Source organism: Phyllostomus discolor, chromosome 3 (genome assembly GCF_004126475.2).
Source record: "Phyllostomus discolor isolate MPI-MPIP mPhyDis1 chromosome 3, mPhyDis1.pri.v3, whole genome shotgun sequence".
Lineage (NCBI taxonomy): Eukaryota > Metazoa > Chordata > Mammalia > Chiroptera > Phyllostomidae > Phyllostomus > Phyllostomus discolor.
In genome coordinates, this window is record NC_040905.2 from 116,814,398 (window position 1) to 116,828,923 (window position 14,526).

Genomic DNA, 14,526 nt, shown 5'->3' on the forward strand with positions numbered 1-14,526 from the left:
TCGCTCCCTGGGCACCTTGCTGGCCCTGGCCCTGCCACGATGTCCAGCACAGCCCACTCTGGCCCCAGCACTGGGGTGGGCAGCAGTGCATGTGCTCGACTACTGGGTGACACAGGTGGCTTGTTTCTTCGGTCCACAGGGGAGAAAGCATGAACTTGGCAGGAGGGGGGGCAAGTTGTCCTCACGGCAGCTCTGACAAAGGTGCCATCAGTGCCACCTTAGTGGGTGTGGAAAGCGGTGCTCAGGGAGGTCACGCGACTTGCCCAGGGTGGCCTAGGGAATAAGCCCCAGAGTTCCGGGAGTCAAACTGGTCTGCCTGCGTTTAGAGCCCAGGCCCTTCGCCACACACGAGCAGCTCTGATACAGCCACAGAAAGGTGACAAGCGCCTAGCGGGCCATTCGCAGCCAGGCCTCAGCTCAGCTGCAGGTAGCGGACACTGGTCCCTGGGGCCTGAAGACAGTTGTATTTCTCTCACAGGAACAAGGCATTTGGAAGCAGCCAGGGACTCAAGCTCCTTCTGGTTTTCCATGGGGCCACCCTTCGGGTGTGGCTGTGTTCCTTATTCCCATGGGACAGCTGCTCTGTAACGGAACACATCCACATTCCATTAGGAAGATGGGTAGAAGGATAAAGGGCCAAGTCCTGTGTCACTGAGTGAGTCCTGGTCAGCAGGAAAACAGTGGCTTTCTCAGCAGCTGCATCCGCACGCAGACTTCTGGCCACTCACATCTGGCTCACACGGCCATCCCGAGCTGCAGGGGCCTCCAGCACGGGCTCATCTTAAAGGGGCACGTGGCCGTCTCAGTGAATCAGGGTTTTGTTAGTAAGCGTGGGGAGGGCAGTGGAATGTCATTGGGTAGTCAGAATGCCTCCCCAGCACAGGTGCGGTTTGGCACATGGAGAAGATTTGGGAGAACGGCATTAAGGTTGGGACACCAACATGAGCGAAGGTGCAGCAGTGGGAGGGTTAGGGCACAGGCAAGGGTCAGGATTCTGTCACAAATAACACAAACCCTACTTGCACTGGCTGAGCGAAAAGGAGACAGCTGCAGCAGTGTCTTGTTTCCGGTGTGACTGGACCCAGAGGTCTAAACAAAGCCATCGAGACTCGGCTCCAGTCTCCCTGCTCTCTGTCTCTGTGTCAGGGGCAGGATGGTCTCCGGCAGCTCCCGGTACACCCGCCCCCCTTGGCTCAGCACGCCTGTTGGAAGGGAGCACCTTCTCCCCACAGCTCCAGCAGGAATCCCAGGGCTACTCATCAGCTACCTTAGGTCCATGCCCACCCCTGAACCCTGGCCAGGGCGTGTGGTGGGGCTGACTGACCAGACCGGAGTCACCGTCTGCCATTGGGCCTTGTGTGGACTGGGCAGGGAGGGGATGGGCCTCAAAGGAAAACGGTGGAGATGCTCCCGGAAGGACGGGGAATAGATGCTGAGCTAAAAACCTGCGTGCACTTGGGATACAGAAAGCAGTTCTGTTGGGCTCAGCTGTCAGGGCTGTGACTATATGTGCAGGAGGCAACATAGGGAAGATAGAGGGGGGCCTGGCGGTAGAGGACTTAGCGTGCCAGGCACACTGCTCAGGGTACAGGCTTGGTGGCTAAGACAGGGAGGCCCAAACAGCAGTGGCTTGAACAACACGAAAGTTGGTGTCTCTCTGACAGGACGGGTCAGTGGTGGGCAGGCATCCTGCTCCGAGAGGTCATGGAGGAACCAGCTCCTCTGTGGCTTCACCACCTCCACACGGCGCTTCCTCGCACTGTCCTCGGCAGCTCACCACCACCTCTACGCTGCAGCCGGGCAGGGGCCATCGTCCCCTTCCCTTCAGGGGCCCACCTCAAAGACACACACAACCCTTCCCCCCACACCTCACTGGCCAGGACGTGTCCACATGGTCCCCTCGGTGCAGGAGAGGAAGGAGAAACAGACCCTGGGGGACAACCCGCAGCCTGCCACACGAGGCCACCAGGAGTGGGTTTCCTGAAGAATGATCCCAGGAATGCTGGGAGGAGAGGTCCTGCCACTCACGCTTTCCACAGCCCAGACAGTGTGAGGAATGGCGCACACTGCATTTTGTTTTAGGATGTCCATAGGTGTGTGTGGCAGGTGGGGGAGGGGGCGTATTAAAGGCCCTGAGAAGTCTTGAAGAAAAATCCTAAACATTTGATCACAAAGCTATCAGAGAAGCTTAACACCTGCTAAAATTCTATGGGTAAGTTATTTCAAGCCAAAAAGTTACTCAAAAATTCTGTGGAGCCCACTTTGGGCAGTTGGAACTGGTCAAGACTTCTGAGCAGAGGTGGCCTGGGCCGTCTGGGCTGGCCTGCGCGGGACGATGCCGGGCCGGCGTGGGGACGCAGGACCGGGCTGTGCATAGGCACACGCCTTGTCGTCAGCCCCAAGCACACTTGCCTCCAGAGGGGTCAGGGTATTCGTTCCACTGCGCCTGAAACGGTCTGAATTTCTGTGTACAGAAATCTGTGCAGATCAGAACAGAAGCTGGCTCACGGCTGCACATCGAACCTCCCCTGGACTACTCTGAAGACTCTGAGCCGTGGGAGAGCGTGACTGGCAACACAAAGGATGCTTCTGGGGGCCATCCGCAGGTAGGAGTGGCTTCCGCTCGGTGCTGCAGCCGCTGTCGGGGCACCTTCTGTTGTTTATGCCTTCCTTCCTGCAGAAAGAGTCCTCTCCTAAGGGACAACCCAATGACCTGGTTTCCCTTCCCCATCCCCAGAAATGGGATTTTACAGTGAACAAAATTGTGGACTTCATTGCCTTTAGCATCTATCTCCCATACAGTACACGCAACACACAGTGCCAACACGCACTCACTCGCTTCTGAATAATTCAAACAATCCCGTGCTCAGGAGCGGTCGGTGCAAACGGCCATCAGTTCCTCCTCGCCTGGGAGGCTGGCTTATGGCCACTTTCAGTCTGTCACTGTCCCCACCCAAGCCCATGCACAGAATGCGCACGTGCCCTTGAAGCAAGAGGCGTGGCAGTTTCTCCTTCTCCTTTGACCATTTGGTGTCCCCTGCAACACGAGCAGGCATTCCGTCCTGTGCAGGCTCCCAGGCTCCCTGAAACTCAGGCTGTCCCTCACAAGCTATTAAGCCCATTAGCATTCCTGTGTGTGCGTGCTTGGAATCGCCAGTGCCCCGCTCCGCCAGCACTGAATTTTCTCCGCTGTGCGTGCTTGATTGTATTTCTTCCTTTTTCTCCTCTTCTTGAGGGGGCACTCCATAAGCCTTCATAGTCAGTCTCCCCACGGAGTTATTTTCCTGCGAAGTAAGAGTAAAACGGCAGCGCCAGTTCTCGGCAGAGGCCGAAGCCATATGAGATGCAATCTAAATAGGCAGAGAAAAAAAGTGCATGGTTAAATGTGCTCAGCCACCTCCCAGTGTTTGCAAGTGCAGCCTGAAATGAGCAGCAGGAGAGGCATGTTTGTGTATATGCTTTCCATCTGACCCTCGCTGTTGAAATACACTAGCCCTTCACCCGCAATCAAAGCCTCAGTGAACTTCAATTTCTCGGTGGCTCTGAGGTCGCAGACTGGCGTGCTGCCGACCCGTTTTCTTGGCCGCCACCCTGTTGACTTGCATTGTACTTTCAAAAGATGTGAATTACTAGCTGACATTTAAGAATCAGGAAATTTTATGTCAAAGTCTGAAGTCGGGGCTTCTCTTGGAAAATCAGAAGATTTGGGAACCACGTTCTTACAGACATTGTTGATCGAGTTGAGGCGCTGCCTCCCCCTTAGACAGTGTGTGTTCCCGTGTCTGCAGCCCTCAGCACAGGTCCAGGCACCATTCTTCACCCTGACGGTGAAGCAGACAGTGAACAAGCACATACCACACCAGGGGGCAGTGGGCATATCAGAGAAACAAAGTGGAGGAAGGGCCTGGAGGAAGCTGGGCAGGGTCTGCCAGCTGATGTGGGAAGGCCTGGATGGAGACTCATGAGCAGAGGCCTCCAGGAAGCCAAGGGGTGAGCCACTGGGAGAGGTGCAGGGGGCGGCAGGTGCGGAGGCCCCAAGGCCGAGGCCAGGATGGCCGGAGCTGAGTGGTCAAGGGGGTGAGGAAGAGGAGGCTGGACAGGTGGCCCAGGCTCAGACCACACAGGGCTTTGAGAGCTGTGGTAAGGATGAGGCATTCTACTTTGAGTCGGAGGGAACATGTGGTAGGTTGGTTGGTTGGTTTGAGTTTCAGTTTAGCAACTCCAGGGAAAGGAGGGCACCTCTTCCAGAGAGGTTCGCCCGGCGCCGGGTCTTCGTCCTGCTGGCTCTCCTCAGGCCGGGGATGCAGTCAGTGGGTGAGGAGGCTCCGTGGAAATGACTTGGCTCCACTTAAGTATCAGGAATAAACAAAATGTACGTTTTTGTTCTAATATTATTGACATATCTTTTTTCCCCGATAATGCATGATCAATATGAAAAGTTCAAATGATATAAAGGAAATAAAAGTCCTTTCATAATCTCACTGCCCCACAGATGTTACTGTGAATAGGTAGTTACACAACCATCCAGACTAAAAACTGCGCATACCATTAGGTCCAAGAGGAGATTATTATCTGGAGTGTTCGGGCCCTTTCTCGATGAGTGAGTGGTATTTGCCAAGATTAGTTATCAGCCCCTGAGAGTGTGACAGGCATAGGAAGACTTGACCGCCTGATACCTTCTGGAAGGCCTCTTCTGAGTTTCTCCATCGTCCAGTGCTCTAAAGTCATTAGCTGGTGCGTGTCAACAACCTAAAGACCTGTCACAACCCGTGTGTCACCAGCAGGTCTGTGTGTGAACGGCTGTGGCCCGTGATGGCTTACCCCCCGTTGGCACTCGGTGGGTGTAGGCAGTGGTGCCATCACCGGCCGCTCCGGCCGAGCCCCCCCTGTGAGGAGCTGGTGCCCATGGAGCTCCTCAGCGAGGCCCCACAGTGTCCGCTGATTTCAAGGGTGAGACCTGAACGAATGAGGGGTCATTTTTAGGGCAGTCCCGTTGCTTGGGCTCTTCTGTTTCAGATCATCATAAATAACCTTTGAGTGAGTGCCTTTTTTCTTTCCTTTTAGTGGTATTTGCACATATGTGGGACTGTACCATTCATACTGTTTGGTAATCCCACATTGTTCACTCAGCATGTGTGGCCATCTTTCCTCACTGTCCTCACTCCACTGCGTGCACTGTCTGGGGAGTTGGTGGCCCAAGGTCGAGTCCTGGTCTGCTTGCTGGCTGTGTTCTGCAGTGGTACTGGTTCGGCCAGGAGGAGTCTGATTGGTCGGCTGTGGGAGCAGGCGCAGAGACCCCGCTTACTGAGGAGGGAGGCGGGGGGCACGGGCCGCACGTCTGTGGGGACAGAAATTGCTCTCACTACGTCCCGCGCTCTCTGCTCGTCCCCAGGATTCCAGACCGCCCAGCAGCAGCACACCCTGCGATTTCCGCTTCTCCCTTCAGAGGGCACATGGACACCCTGCCCCTCCCAGCGGCATGGACAAAGCGAGGATTCTCTTAACTATTCAGGATGTAATGGTAAGAGTGCTTTTCTGCATCATAACCATGAAGGGCCAGGGTCTTCTCCGCAGCCAAGCAGCGGGGTCACAGGATGGACCCCACGAGAGACTTTTGTTTACACTTGGCAACACTTTACAGATGACGGGATTTGACTTTAACAAGAAACCTCTGGCTAATCCACCAGAAGATTAAAAAAAACACAGGAGAGATGTAGCTTAATTACATTGTTTTTATTTATTTTCCTTTTGATATAAAAAACAGATTAAAAAATTGTTTTTCAATAACAGTTCACATTAAATATTATTTTATATTAGTTTTAGATGTATATCATAGTGGTTAGACAATCATATGCTTTACAAAGTGATCCCCCGGATGTTTCCAGCACCCCCCGGGCACCACACACAGTTATTACAGTGTGACTGACTGTGTTCCCTGTGCTGGACTTCACATCCCCACGGCTGTTCTGTACCTGCCAGTTGGTACTTCTGGTTCCCTTCACCTTTTTCACCCGTCCCTCACCATCCCCTCCCCTCTCCTAACCATCAGAATGTTCATGGTATTTATGAGCCTGTTTCAGTTTTCTTTGTTCATTTATTTTGTTCTTTGGATTCCACATAAGGGGAAACCGTATGGTGTTTGCCTTTCTCTGACTTATTCCACTGAGCATGTACGCACCATGGCTTTTTAATCCACTTGTCCATTGACGGGCACTTGGGCTGCTCCCATAGCTTGACTATTGTAAGTGACGCTGCAACGAACATGGGGGTGCGTAGATTCTTTCAAATTGGTGTTTGGGGCTTCTTTGGATGTATTTTCAGAAGTGGAATTGCTGGGTTATAAGGCAGATCCCTTTTTAGTTTTCTGAGGACCCTCCACCCTGTTTCCCGCAGCGGCTGCACCAGTCTGCACTCCCACCGGCGGTGCCCTGGGGCTCCCTTGCTCCGCGCCCTCACTGGCACTTGTTTGTGTGGATTCGCTGATGACAGGCTGTCCTGTCAGGGGTGAGGTGATATCCTACTGTGGTTTTAATTTGCGTCTCTCTGATGACCAGTGATGTCAAGCATCTTTTTATATTTCTATTCAGGGGCTCTGCACATTTCTAAAACTAGGTATTTTTTGGTGTTGAGAATTATATGAGTTCTTTATAAATTTTGGATATTAACCACCCATCAGATACATAATTGGCGAATCTCTTTTTTCATTCACTAGGTTGTCTTTTTGTTTGTTGATGGTTTTTTCTTCGCTGTGCAAAACGTTTTGGTTTGATGTAGTCCCATTTGTTTACTTTTTCTTTTGTTTCCCTTGCTTGAGGAGATATATCAGAAAAAATATTGCTGAGAGAAATACCGACATTATTTTTAAAAAGCAATAGGAAAGGCCCACATTAAGCGAGCACTTACTAAGTGCCGAGCACTGTGTTGAGTGTGTAACATCCGTGCTGCGTTAACCCCGTGTGCTAAGTGCTGGGCATTTTCACCCCGTGTCGTAGTCTGAGGAAACTGAAGAGCTGCTCACGCAGGCCTCTGAGGGGCCCAGCCTGGAAACCCAGACCCCGTGACTCCTGCTCCCTGGGATCAACAAGCTGGCACAGATGTGTTTGTGCTTCTGCAAGTGCTCAGCTCGCCACAGGGGCACAGTCTGTGGTGCACATTAGTGACATTCTGCCTGGGAGTAAGGTGTTCAGAGGTGCCCTCCATCAGTCATGCTTAGCTGTTTTAAACAGTGATTGAGAGGACCTGCCCTCTGTCAGGTCTTTCCCCTGTGACCTCAGTGCTGGGAATACTGATGGGAAATGTTTTTCAAAAGTGAAATTCAATGAGGAAACAACCAGATGAACCTGAACTGAGGGATAGTCTACAAGACAACTATCCAGGAGTCTTCAAAAAGCCAGTGGAGTGAGAGGCAGAGGAAGGCTATTGCAGACTGCAGCAGGGTGAGGAGGTCACGATGGTGCCGCGTGAGATCCTGGGGAAGAGACTTGCTATAGATCTGAGGATAGTTTTGGGAAACTCAGCAAAATGAAAAGTGAACTATTTATATCAGGTAATGATGTTGTGTTGATGTTAAATTTCCCGAATTTGGCAATTATGTTGTGATTGTGCAAGAGACGGTTCTTGTCCTCAGGGACACGTGCGGAAGTGTGTGGCACGAGGGGCCGTGATGCCCGCGCCCACGCGTCCGTGGGCCGCAGTGAAGAGCGTGCACCGCACACGCTGAGGGAGAGCAAAGGGAGAAGAGGGGAACGGGGCAACGTGCTAACAGTGGGTAAATGTAGGGGAAGGGGTTTTGGATATTATATATTCTTATACATTTTCAATGGCTTCAAATTTTTTCAAAATAAAAGTTTTTAAAAAGCTTTGTTAGAGCTAAGCATCAGCAAAGGAAGGAATAGAGAAAGGTGAAAAAGGAGCCCAGCTTAGACAAGCTGAGTGGGACCAAACCACGTCAGCTGCCTGACTGCGCTGCTGTGCTGTGCCGGGCGGGGTGTCCCTGTGGGGAACCAGGTGCGGGTGCGTGGGATCTTTGTGTGCTGTTCTTACAATGGTGCATAAAATCTACAATTAGCTCAAAATAAAAAGTAGAGAATAAATAAAATAAGCAGAGGTCCTGGATGGTGTGGCTCAGTGGATTGAGTGCCGGCCTGTAAACCAAAGAGTCACCGGTTTGATTCCCAGTCAGGTCCCCAAGCCTGGGTTGCAGGCTAGGTCCCCATGTGAGGGCACATGAGAGGCAACCACACGTTGATGTTTCTCTTCCTCTCTTTCTCGTTCCCTTCCCTCTCTAAAAATAAAATACACTTAAACAATCTGTTTAAAAGTAAAATAAAATAAGCACAGATGCTTCGGTCCTGACTCTCATCTTGGCTTTTGGCTCAGGCATTGTATAACATCATGTTTTAAGCACTCTATGTAACAATAATTTGCAGTAAGATTTGAGAACCACAGTTACAAGGAAAAGATAGGGCTGTGGATCATGAAATTTGATATGTATAAGAACCACTAAGGTTATTTGTTTAAAATGCATATTTTCAGTCTAATTTTTAAGCTACCAGTTTTTGTACATAGGAGGTAGCATACTTTTTTATTTTTATTCTCACCTGATGACTTTTTTTTCATTGTTTTTATTAGAGAGAGAGGAAGGGAGAAAGAGAGAGAGGGAAAGAGAGAGAGAAATATTGACTGGCCACCCTCTTGTAGGTGTGCCAACTGGGGATTGAACCGGCAACCTGGCTGTATACCCTGACTGGGAATCGAACCCATGACCTATGACCTTTTGGTCTACAGGATGATGCTCCAACCAACTGAGCCACACCAGCCGGGGCAGGAGGTAGCATACTTTTTAACAAAAGAACTTCTGGTGATTCTGAACCAGAAGGCCTGAAGAGTAGAGTCCACTTCAAATGGAAGGAAAGGATTAGATATAATTGGGACTTTGTGCCTCGGATTTGGGGACTATAAAAGAAAGAGATTTAAAAATTCAAAGTTAAAATCTTATCTACACCATATAAACCAAGGCAACCATAAACAAATAAACAAACAAACAAATAAATAATGAATACTCAACAGAAGTTCACAAAAGCCAGAAAGGGTGGGAAGAGGTTTGCCCCATCTTTAAAATCATATTCTGTGCTGGTGGAAATTTGGGTGGGAGATGTCACTTAAGAAATAGTAAATGAAAGATGCAGAAGTTTAATATCTGTAGACAGCATCTCTTAATAGCTGTATTACAGGTCAATTTCTATCCAGATATTGACTATTAATGTCAAAGAAAGGCTAAATTATATTCAAATAGTCTTTTAAGAAGACAAGGAAGTCAATATATTTTAGAAATATTTCATAGAAAATTATTTAAGTTTTTGACTATTTAAAGATGTGAATTTTAGATAAATAGGAAATTAATTTTGTGTTGTTATATTAAGACATTATTAAATCAAAGAAATGAATATGAACCCTTCATATTTGTTTTCTTTTTCACTTTGCTCACATGAAAAATGTATTTCAACCTGAGAAAAAAAACAGTTCTGAGAAAATAGGGACATGTGGGAGAGGATTATTATTAGTTATGACTTAAAAGAATTATGCTCCAATTGAAGGTGAGGTCAGAAACAGTGATGAATGGAAGAGAGTGTGGCGGAGATGGGAGGGCCCAGACCCGTGCCTATAAGGACCTGTGCCTGCAAGGACCCGCGTCAGCTTGCAACGTGACGCGTGTCATTGGTGGGCCCAGAGCTGTGCTGTGGTCATGATTGTTGCTGTTTCATTTTGAATCAAAAATTCATTCTGAGCAGTCCCCCTCCCAGTTTTCCCTGGTCCCCACCGCTCCCTACTGTAAACCCTGAGATTCACATTGCCATTTTACACTATGTTACACCTTCTGAAGATGAAGCTGTGACCAGTGCCCTGGGGAGTTGCAACAAAAGAACAAGTGACTGAGACTCAGCAAGCCTGGAGCAGGTAGTGTGGGCTTTCCCATAAACTCTGTGGGGCCCTGGCTAAGTCACACTCTCGGGGCCCCTGTTACCTCCCCTTTGACACAAAGCGGTGGATTAGGTATTTCCTCTGTTTCCTTGTCAGCTCGGAAATTGTACGTCCTAGATTGAGTTTACAGGAAAACCCTATTTCTGATTACAAAGTCTGTAAGAGTAGAAGATACATAATAGTTTATTGGGCCCCCGCCTCATCCAGAAATTCCTTCTGTAGGTCATTTGCAAGTTACGTATTTAAGGCTTGATACACCCTTTCTCCGCCCTAGACCTGAGCTTCACATTGTCCGAGATATGTGCTCTTTGCCTCCTGTGTGTCTGGTCCTTAGAAAAGTGCCTGCGTAGAGTTGGTTTGCAACGAAATCTTTGTTAAGCAAGCGAATTGAATAATTGAGTGAATCAATGAGTGAGCGTGTGGAGTAGATGTTGATTCGGCACCCTGGGCAGCCCACACAAGCTGAGTTCAGTCATCACATCACTAAGTTGTAATTACAGTGACAGTATTTTCCAAACTGTGAATCAGGAAACATAATTTGACAAAGAATTTTTCTGCTGCTTGGGGCAGCAGAATCCGTTGGAAAGATGGAGTTTGGATCCTGAAATGTTGTGATTACTGGCACAGGGTGCCCGTTGAAGGGGGTGTTTTCAGTGCCACGAACGAGGCAGGTGGGATACCAAGCACAGCTCTTGGCATAGAGTTGGGGGTCTGGGGGAAGGGTCTCCACATGGCTCGGCCGACTGCCATTGTGGGAAAGGGCACGAAGCTACAAGGCTTCTAGTTTTAAGAGAAGCCAGGTATCTGTGTTTCTTTGTGCTTGGTTTCTCCCATTTTTTGTTATGTTAGTAACTAATTCACAATCGTCTATGAATCAAAGACAGTAAATAGCCAGACTTAGCTTTCAGACCATCAGCTTGGAACTTCCGGTTCAGACAATGAAAGCTTTGTTGGTTCCTGACAAGAGAACAGGAAGAAGTCTTTCTCCTTCCCAGTGGCACTTGAAGTAGCCCTCTGTGCCCAGCGCCACCAGGGGCTTGGTGTCCTGAATGCATCCGGTTGGACAGCTTAGATTAAAGGGTGGGCTGGCGGCTGGCATCAGGAGGGCTCTGGGCAGGCGAGTCAGACAGCTCAAGGCCAGCTGAGCAGGAATAGCTCCGTGATGTGCATGAATGGTTCATGTGGAAGGGGATGACGCTGAGCAAGCGCACAGACGCCCGTGAAAGGCAGGTCCCGGAGGGAGAGATGTAGTGACCCTTTCACCCCGCAGAGCACTCCTGTAAGCGAGGGTATCGGGTGGCCTCTGACTTATTATAGCATCTTTTTCAATCCTAATAAAAATAAAGTGACCTCTGAATCAGTATTGGAGTAAATAATATCTTTTATTTCTTGCATTTATAGCCTACATAAAATTTCTTGGGTATTTTACATTATTTTTCATCATTTTATATAACACCCAATACATGAGCCCTTCCACACTAGAAAAGATTCAGACAATCCAGAAGTAAACTGCGTAGAATGCGAAAAGCTCTCTCCGGTCGCCCAGCCAGACTGTGCCCACTTGGTTTCAGTGAGCATGTATACTTTATTTATTTTGTCATTTATTCATTTATTATTTTCTATTTTAGTTCATTTCTGCTTTTATCTTGATTCCTTCTGTAAACTTTTTGTTTAATTTATTGCTTCAGTTCTACCCCAGCCCCACGACACATTCTGGCTTCTTAAGTTGAATGTTTAATTCATTGATATTCAGTACTGTTTTCTTTTATAGCAATGTAAAGACTATAAATTTTTCTCTGAACACTGCTTTGTTCTTACCCCACAAATTTTGCTATGTATGTAGTGTTCATTATCATTTATTTCTAATTAGTTAGTGATTTTAGGGTTTTCCCCTCTTCTGTTTAGAAGAGTTTCTTAGAAATGTTCTAGGTAAATAGTTTTCTCTCTATTTGTTTTGCTGTCCTCTTGTGTTAATATCTAATTTTACTACATTATGACGAGAAATGACTTGTTTGGTTTCTGTTTTTTGGACATTCCTGAGGTTTTGTTTGTAGACTACCAGACCATTTTTATGAATGCTCCATGTTATTTCTTTTTTTTTTTAATATTTTATTTATTTATTTTTTAGAGAGGGAAGGGAGGGAGATAGAGAGAGAGAGAGAGAGAGAAACATCAATGTGCGGTTGCTGGGGGTTATGGCCTGCAACCCAGGAATGTACCCTGGCTGGGAATCGAACCTGGGACACTTTGGTTCCCAGCCCGCTCTCAATCTACTGAGCTACGCCAGCCACGGCTGCTCCATGTTATTTCAAAAGAATAATAATTCTCTTTTTGGTACAGAGTTCTCAATCTGTTAAATCAAGCTATTCATTGAATTATTTGACCTGGTGAGCCTTTTTTTTAAAGATTTTATTTATTTTTTTAGAGAGGAAGGGGAGGGAGGGAAACATTGGCATCAATCTGTTGCCTCCCTCATGCCCCCACTGGGGACCTGGCCCGCAACCCAGGTGTGTGCCCTGACTGGGAATCGAACCGGCGAACTTTCAGTTCGCAGGCCAGTGCTCAACATACTGAGCAACACAGCCACGCCTTTCTTTTTTTAATCTTCAGCCCAGGATGGTTTTTTTTTCCCCCCATGATTTTAGAGAGAGGAAGGGAGAGAGAGAAACATCAATGTGAGAGAGAAGCATCGATTGGTTGTCTCCTGGAGATGCCCAGACAGGGAATTGTCCCACCTGGACCAGGACTTGAACCCACAACCTAGTTATGCATACTGACAAGGAATTGGACCCACAACCTTTCAGTAGTAGGACAATGTTCCCACCAGCTGAGCTGCACTGGCCAGGGTCCTGGTGAGTCTTAAAGTCAAGTCCCAGACTACCTATATCAGAATCACTTGGGCTGCTTATTAAAAATGTGAATTCTTGGTCACTGCGATACACTTAAGCCACTTGTGCCGCCTGCTGAGGCTGGCCCTTCTGCGCTGGGCTCTGGCAGCGCCAGGCCTGGCCAGCAGTGTGTGCATGCCCCGTGACAGCTAGCGCTGTGCTCCGTCCATGCACGAGTTCTTAGCCAAGGACATCAGTAGGCACATGGTTAACGTGGACAAGGACCAGGGCTTCGTGGGCATTGTCACCAGCATGGCCTTGCACTGATGCAAACAGATACAAACTGCACTCCGCCCATCGACCCGCACGCCCGATGTGCTGAGTGCGGTGTGCGGATCCTGGCTTTCCCTTGTAGCCAGTCTGGGAGGCAGGAGCTGGGGACGAATGCAGAGATCAAAGAGCTCGCTGCTGGCTACAATGTCACATTTGATATGTGCAGCAGGATCTGTGAGAAAGGAGAGGATGCCCACTTGCTGTGGAAGTGGATGAAAGTCCAGCCCAAGGGGAGGGGCATCCTGGGAAATGCTGTCAAACGGAACTTCACTGAGTTCCTCGTTGACAAGAACAGTTGCGTGGTGAAGTGGTATTGTCCCATGGAAGAGCCCTGATCACAGAGAAGGACCCGCTCAGCTGCCAGTAGCTCCATAAGTGTGTACCCCTACCCGCACCACCACCATACCCCTCGGAGCCTTCCACCCAGCACCCCTGACAGTCTGTCTAAAAACTAGCCCGCTGGGGGGCAGACCTGAGAACCTGGCGTGCACCCCTGCTGGAAGGCCTGCGGCCTTGCCTGGCTCATAGCTGGCCATCCCCACCCCCTGGCTGTCGGGTGGGAATAAACATACAAACTGGGAAAAATAACACGTGAATTCTCATAGCCCTTGCAAGGACACAGCATTGGTCTGGAGGGGATGGAGCACGCAGAGTCTGTATTTCTAACAAGACTTCCGGAAAGTTCTTAAGCTCATTAGCAAACCACTGCCGTAGAACCTACTTAATTTTTGTGTAGTTCATCCAGTTCACTTCTGTGGCCCTTTCAATTTTCCCTCATCTTTCTCTGATTTTGCTTTTTATATTTCACATATCTGTCATTGTGTGTGTATAGAGTCTAGACATTTTCTAATAGACAGTACCGTTTTTCCATCCAAACATATCAGTGTCATTGTCTTTGTCCCATTTAAAGCAGTAGCTGGGCCTTTTCAATCTGAAGGTGTATGTCTGTCTTTAGCACTGGAAAATTTATAATTATTATTGTCTTCTTCCATGGTGTCTGTTTTGTCCTCTGGAGCATCTGTTGAACAAATGTTGGCCCATATCTGATTTTTCAAGTCTCTTACTTTTTCTTTCAAACTTTCTTTTTGTCTTTTTGTTCTGTGTTCTTATAAAATTGTTTGGCTTGATTTTCTTGCACACTTAGTCACCTCGTATCTCTTTCCGCTATTTAGCTGACCTTTTGAAAATGTTAACAAAATTAGCCCTGACTGGTGTGGCTCAGTGGATTGAGCACCAGCCTGAGAACCAAAGGGTCACCGGTTCGATTCCTAGTCAGGGCACATGCCTGGGTTGTGGGCCAGGTCCCCAGCAGCGGGTGTGTGAGAGGCAACCACACATTGATATTGTTCTCCCTTCCTTCCCCTCTCAAAATAAATCAATAAAA

At 48.5% G+C, this 14,526-nt stretch overlaps 1 protein-coding gene and 1 pseudogene across 1 annotated transcript in view; both read left to right on the plus strand.

Annotated features, from left to right (window-relative positions):
• The window catches only part of KATNIP (katanin interacting protein), a 190,991-nt gene that overhangs the window by 76,212 nt on the left and 100,253 nt on the right, over positions 1–14,526 (plus strand). The window contains exons 6-7 of the mRNA XM_036021187.1: positions 2,475–2,606; positions 5,393–5,521. Of these exons, the coding sequence (XP_035877080.1) occupies positions 2,475–2,606; positions 5,393–5,521 (261 nt within the window). The remainder of the gene's footprint in view (positions 1–2,474; positions 2,607–5,392; positions 5,522–14,526) is intronic.
• LOC114503236 lies at positions 12,897–14,356 on the plus strand (annotated as a pseudogene).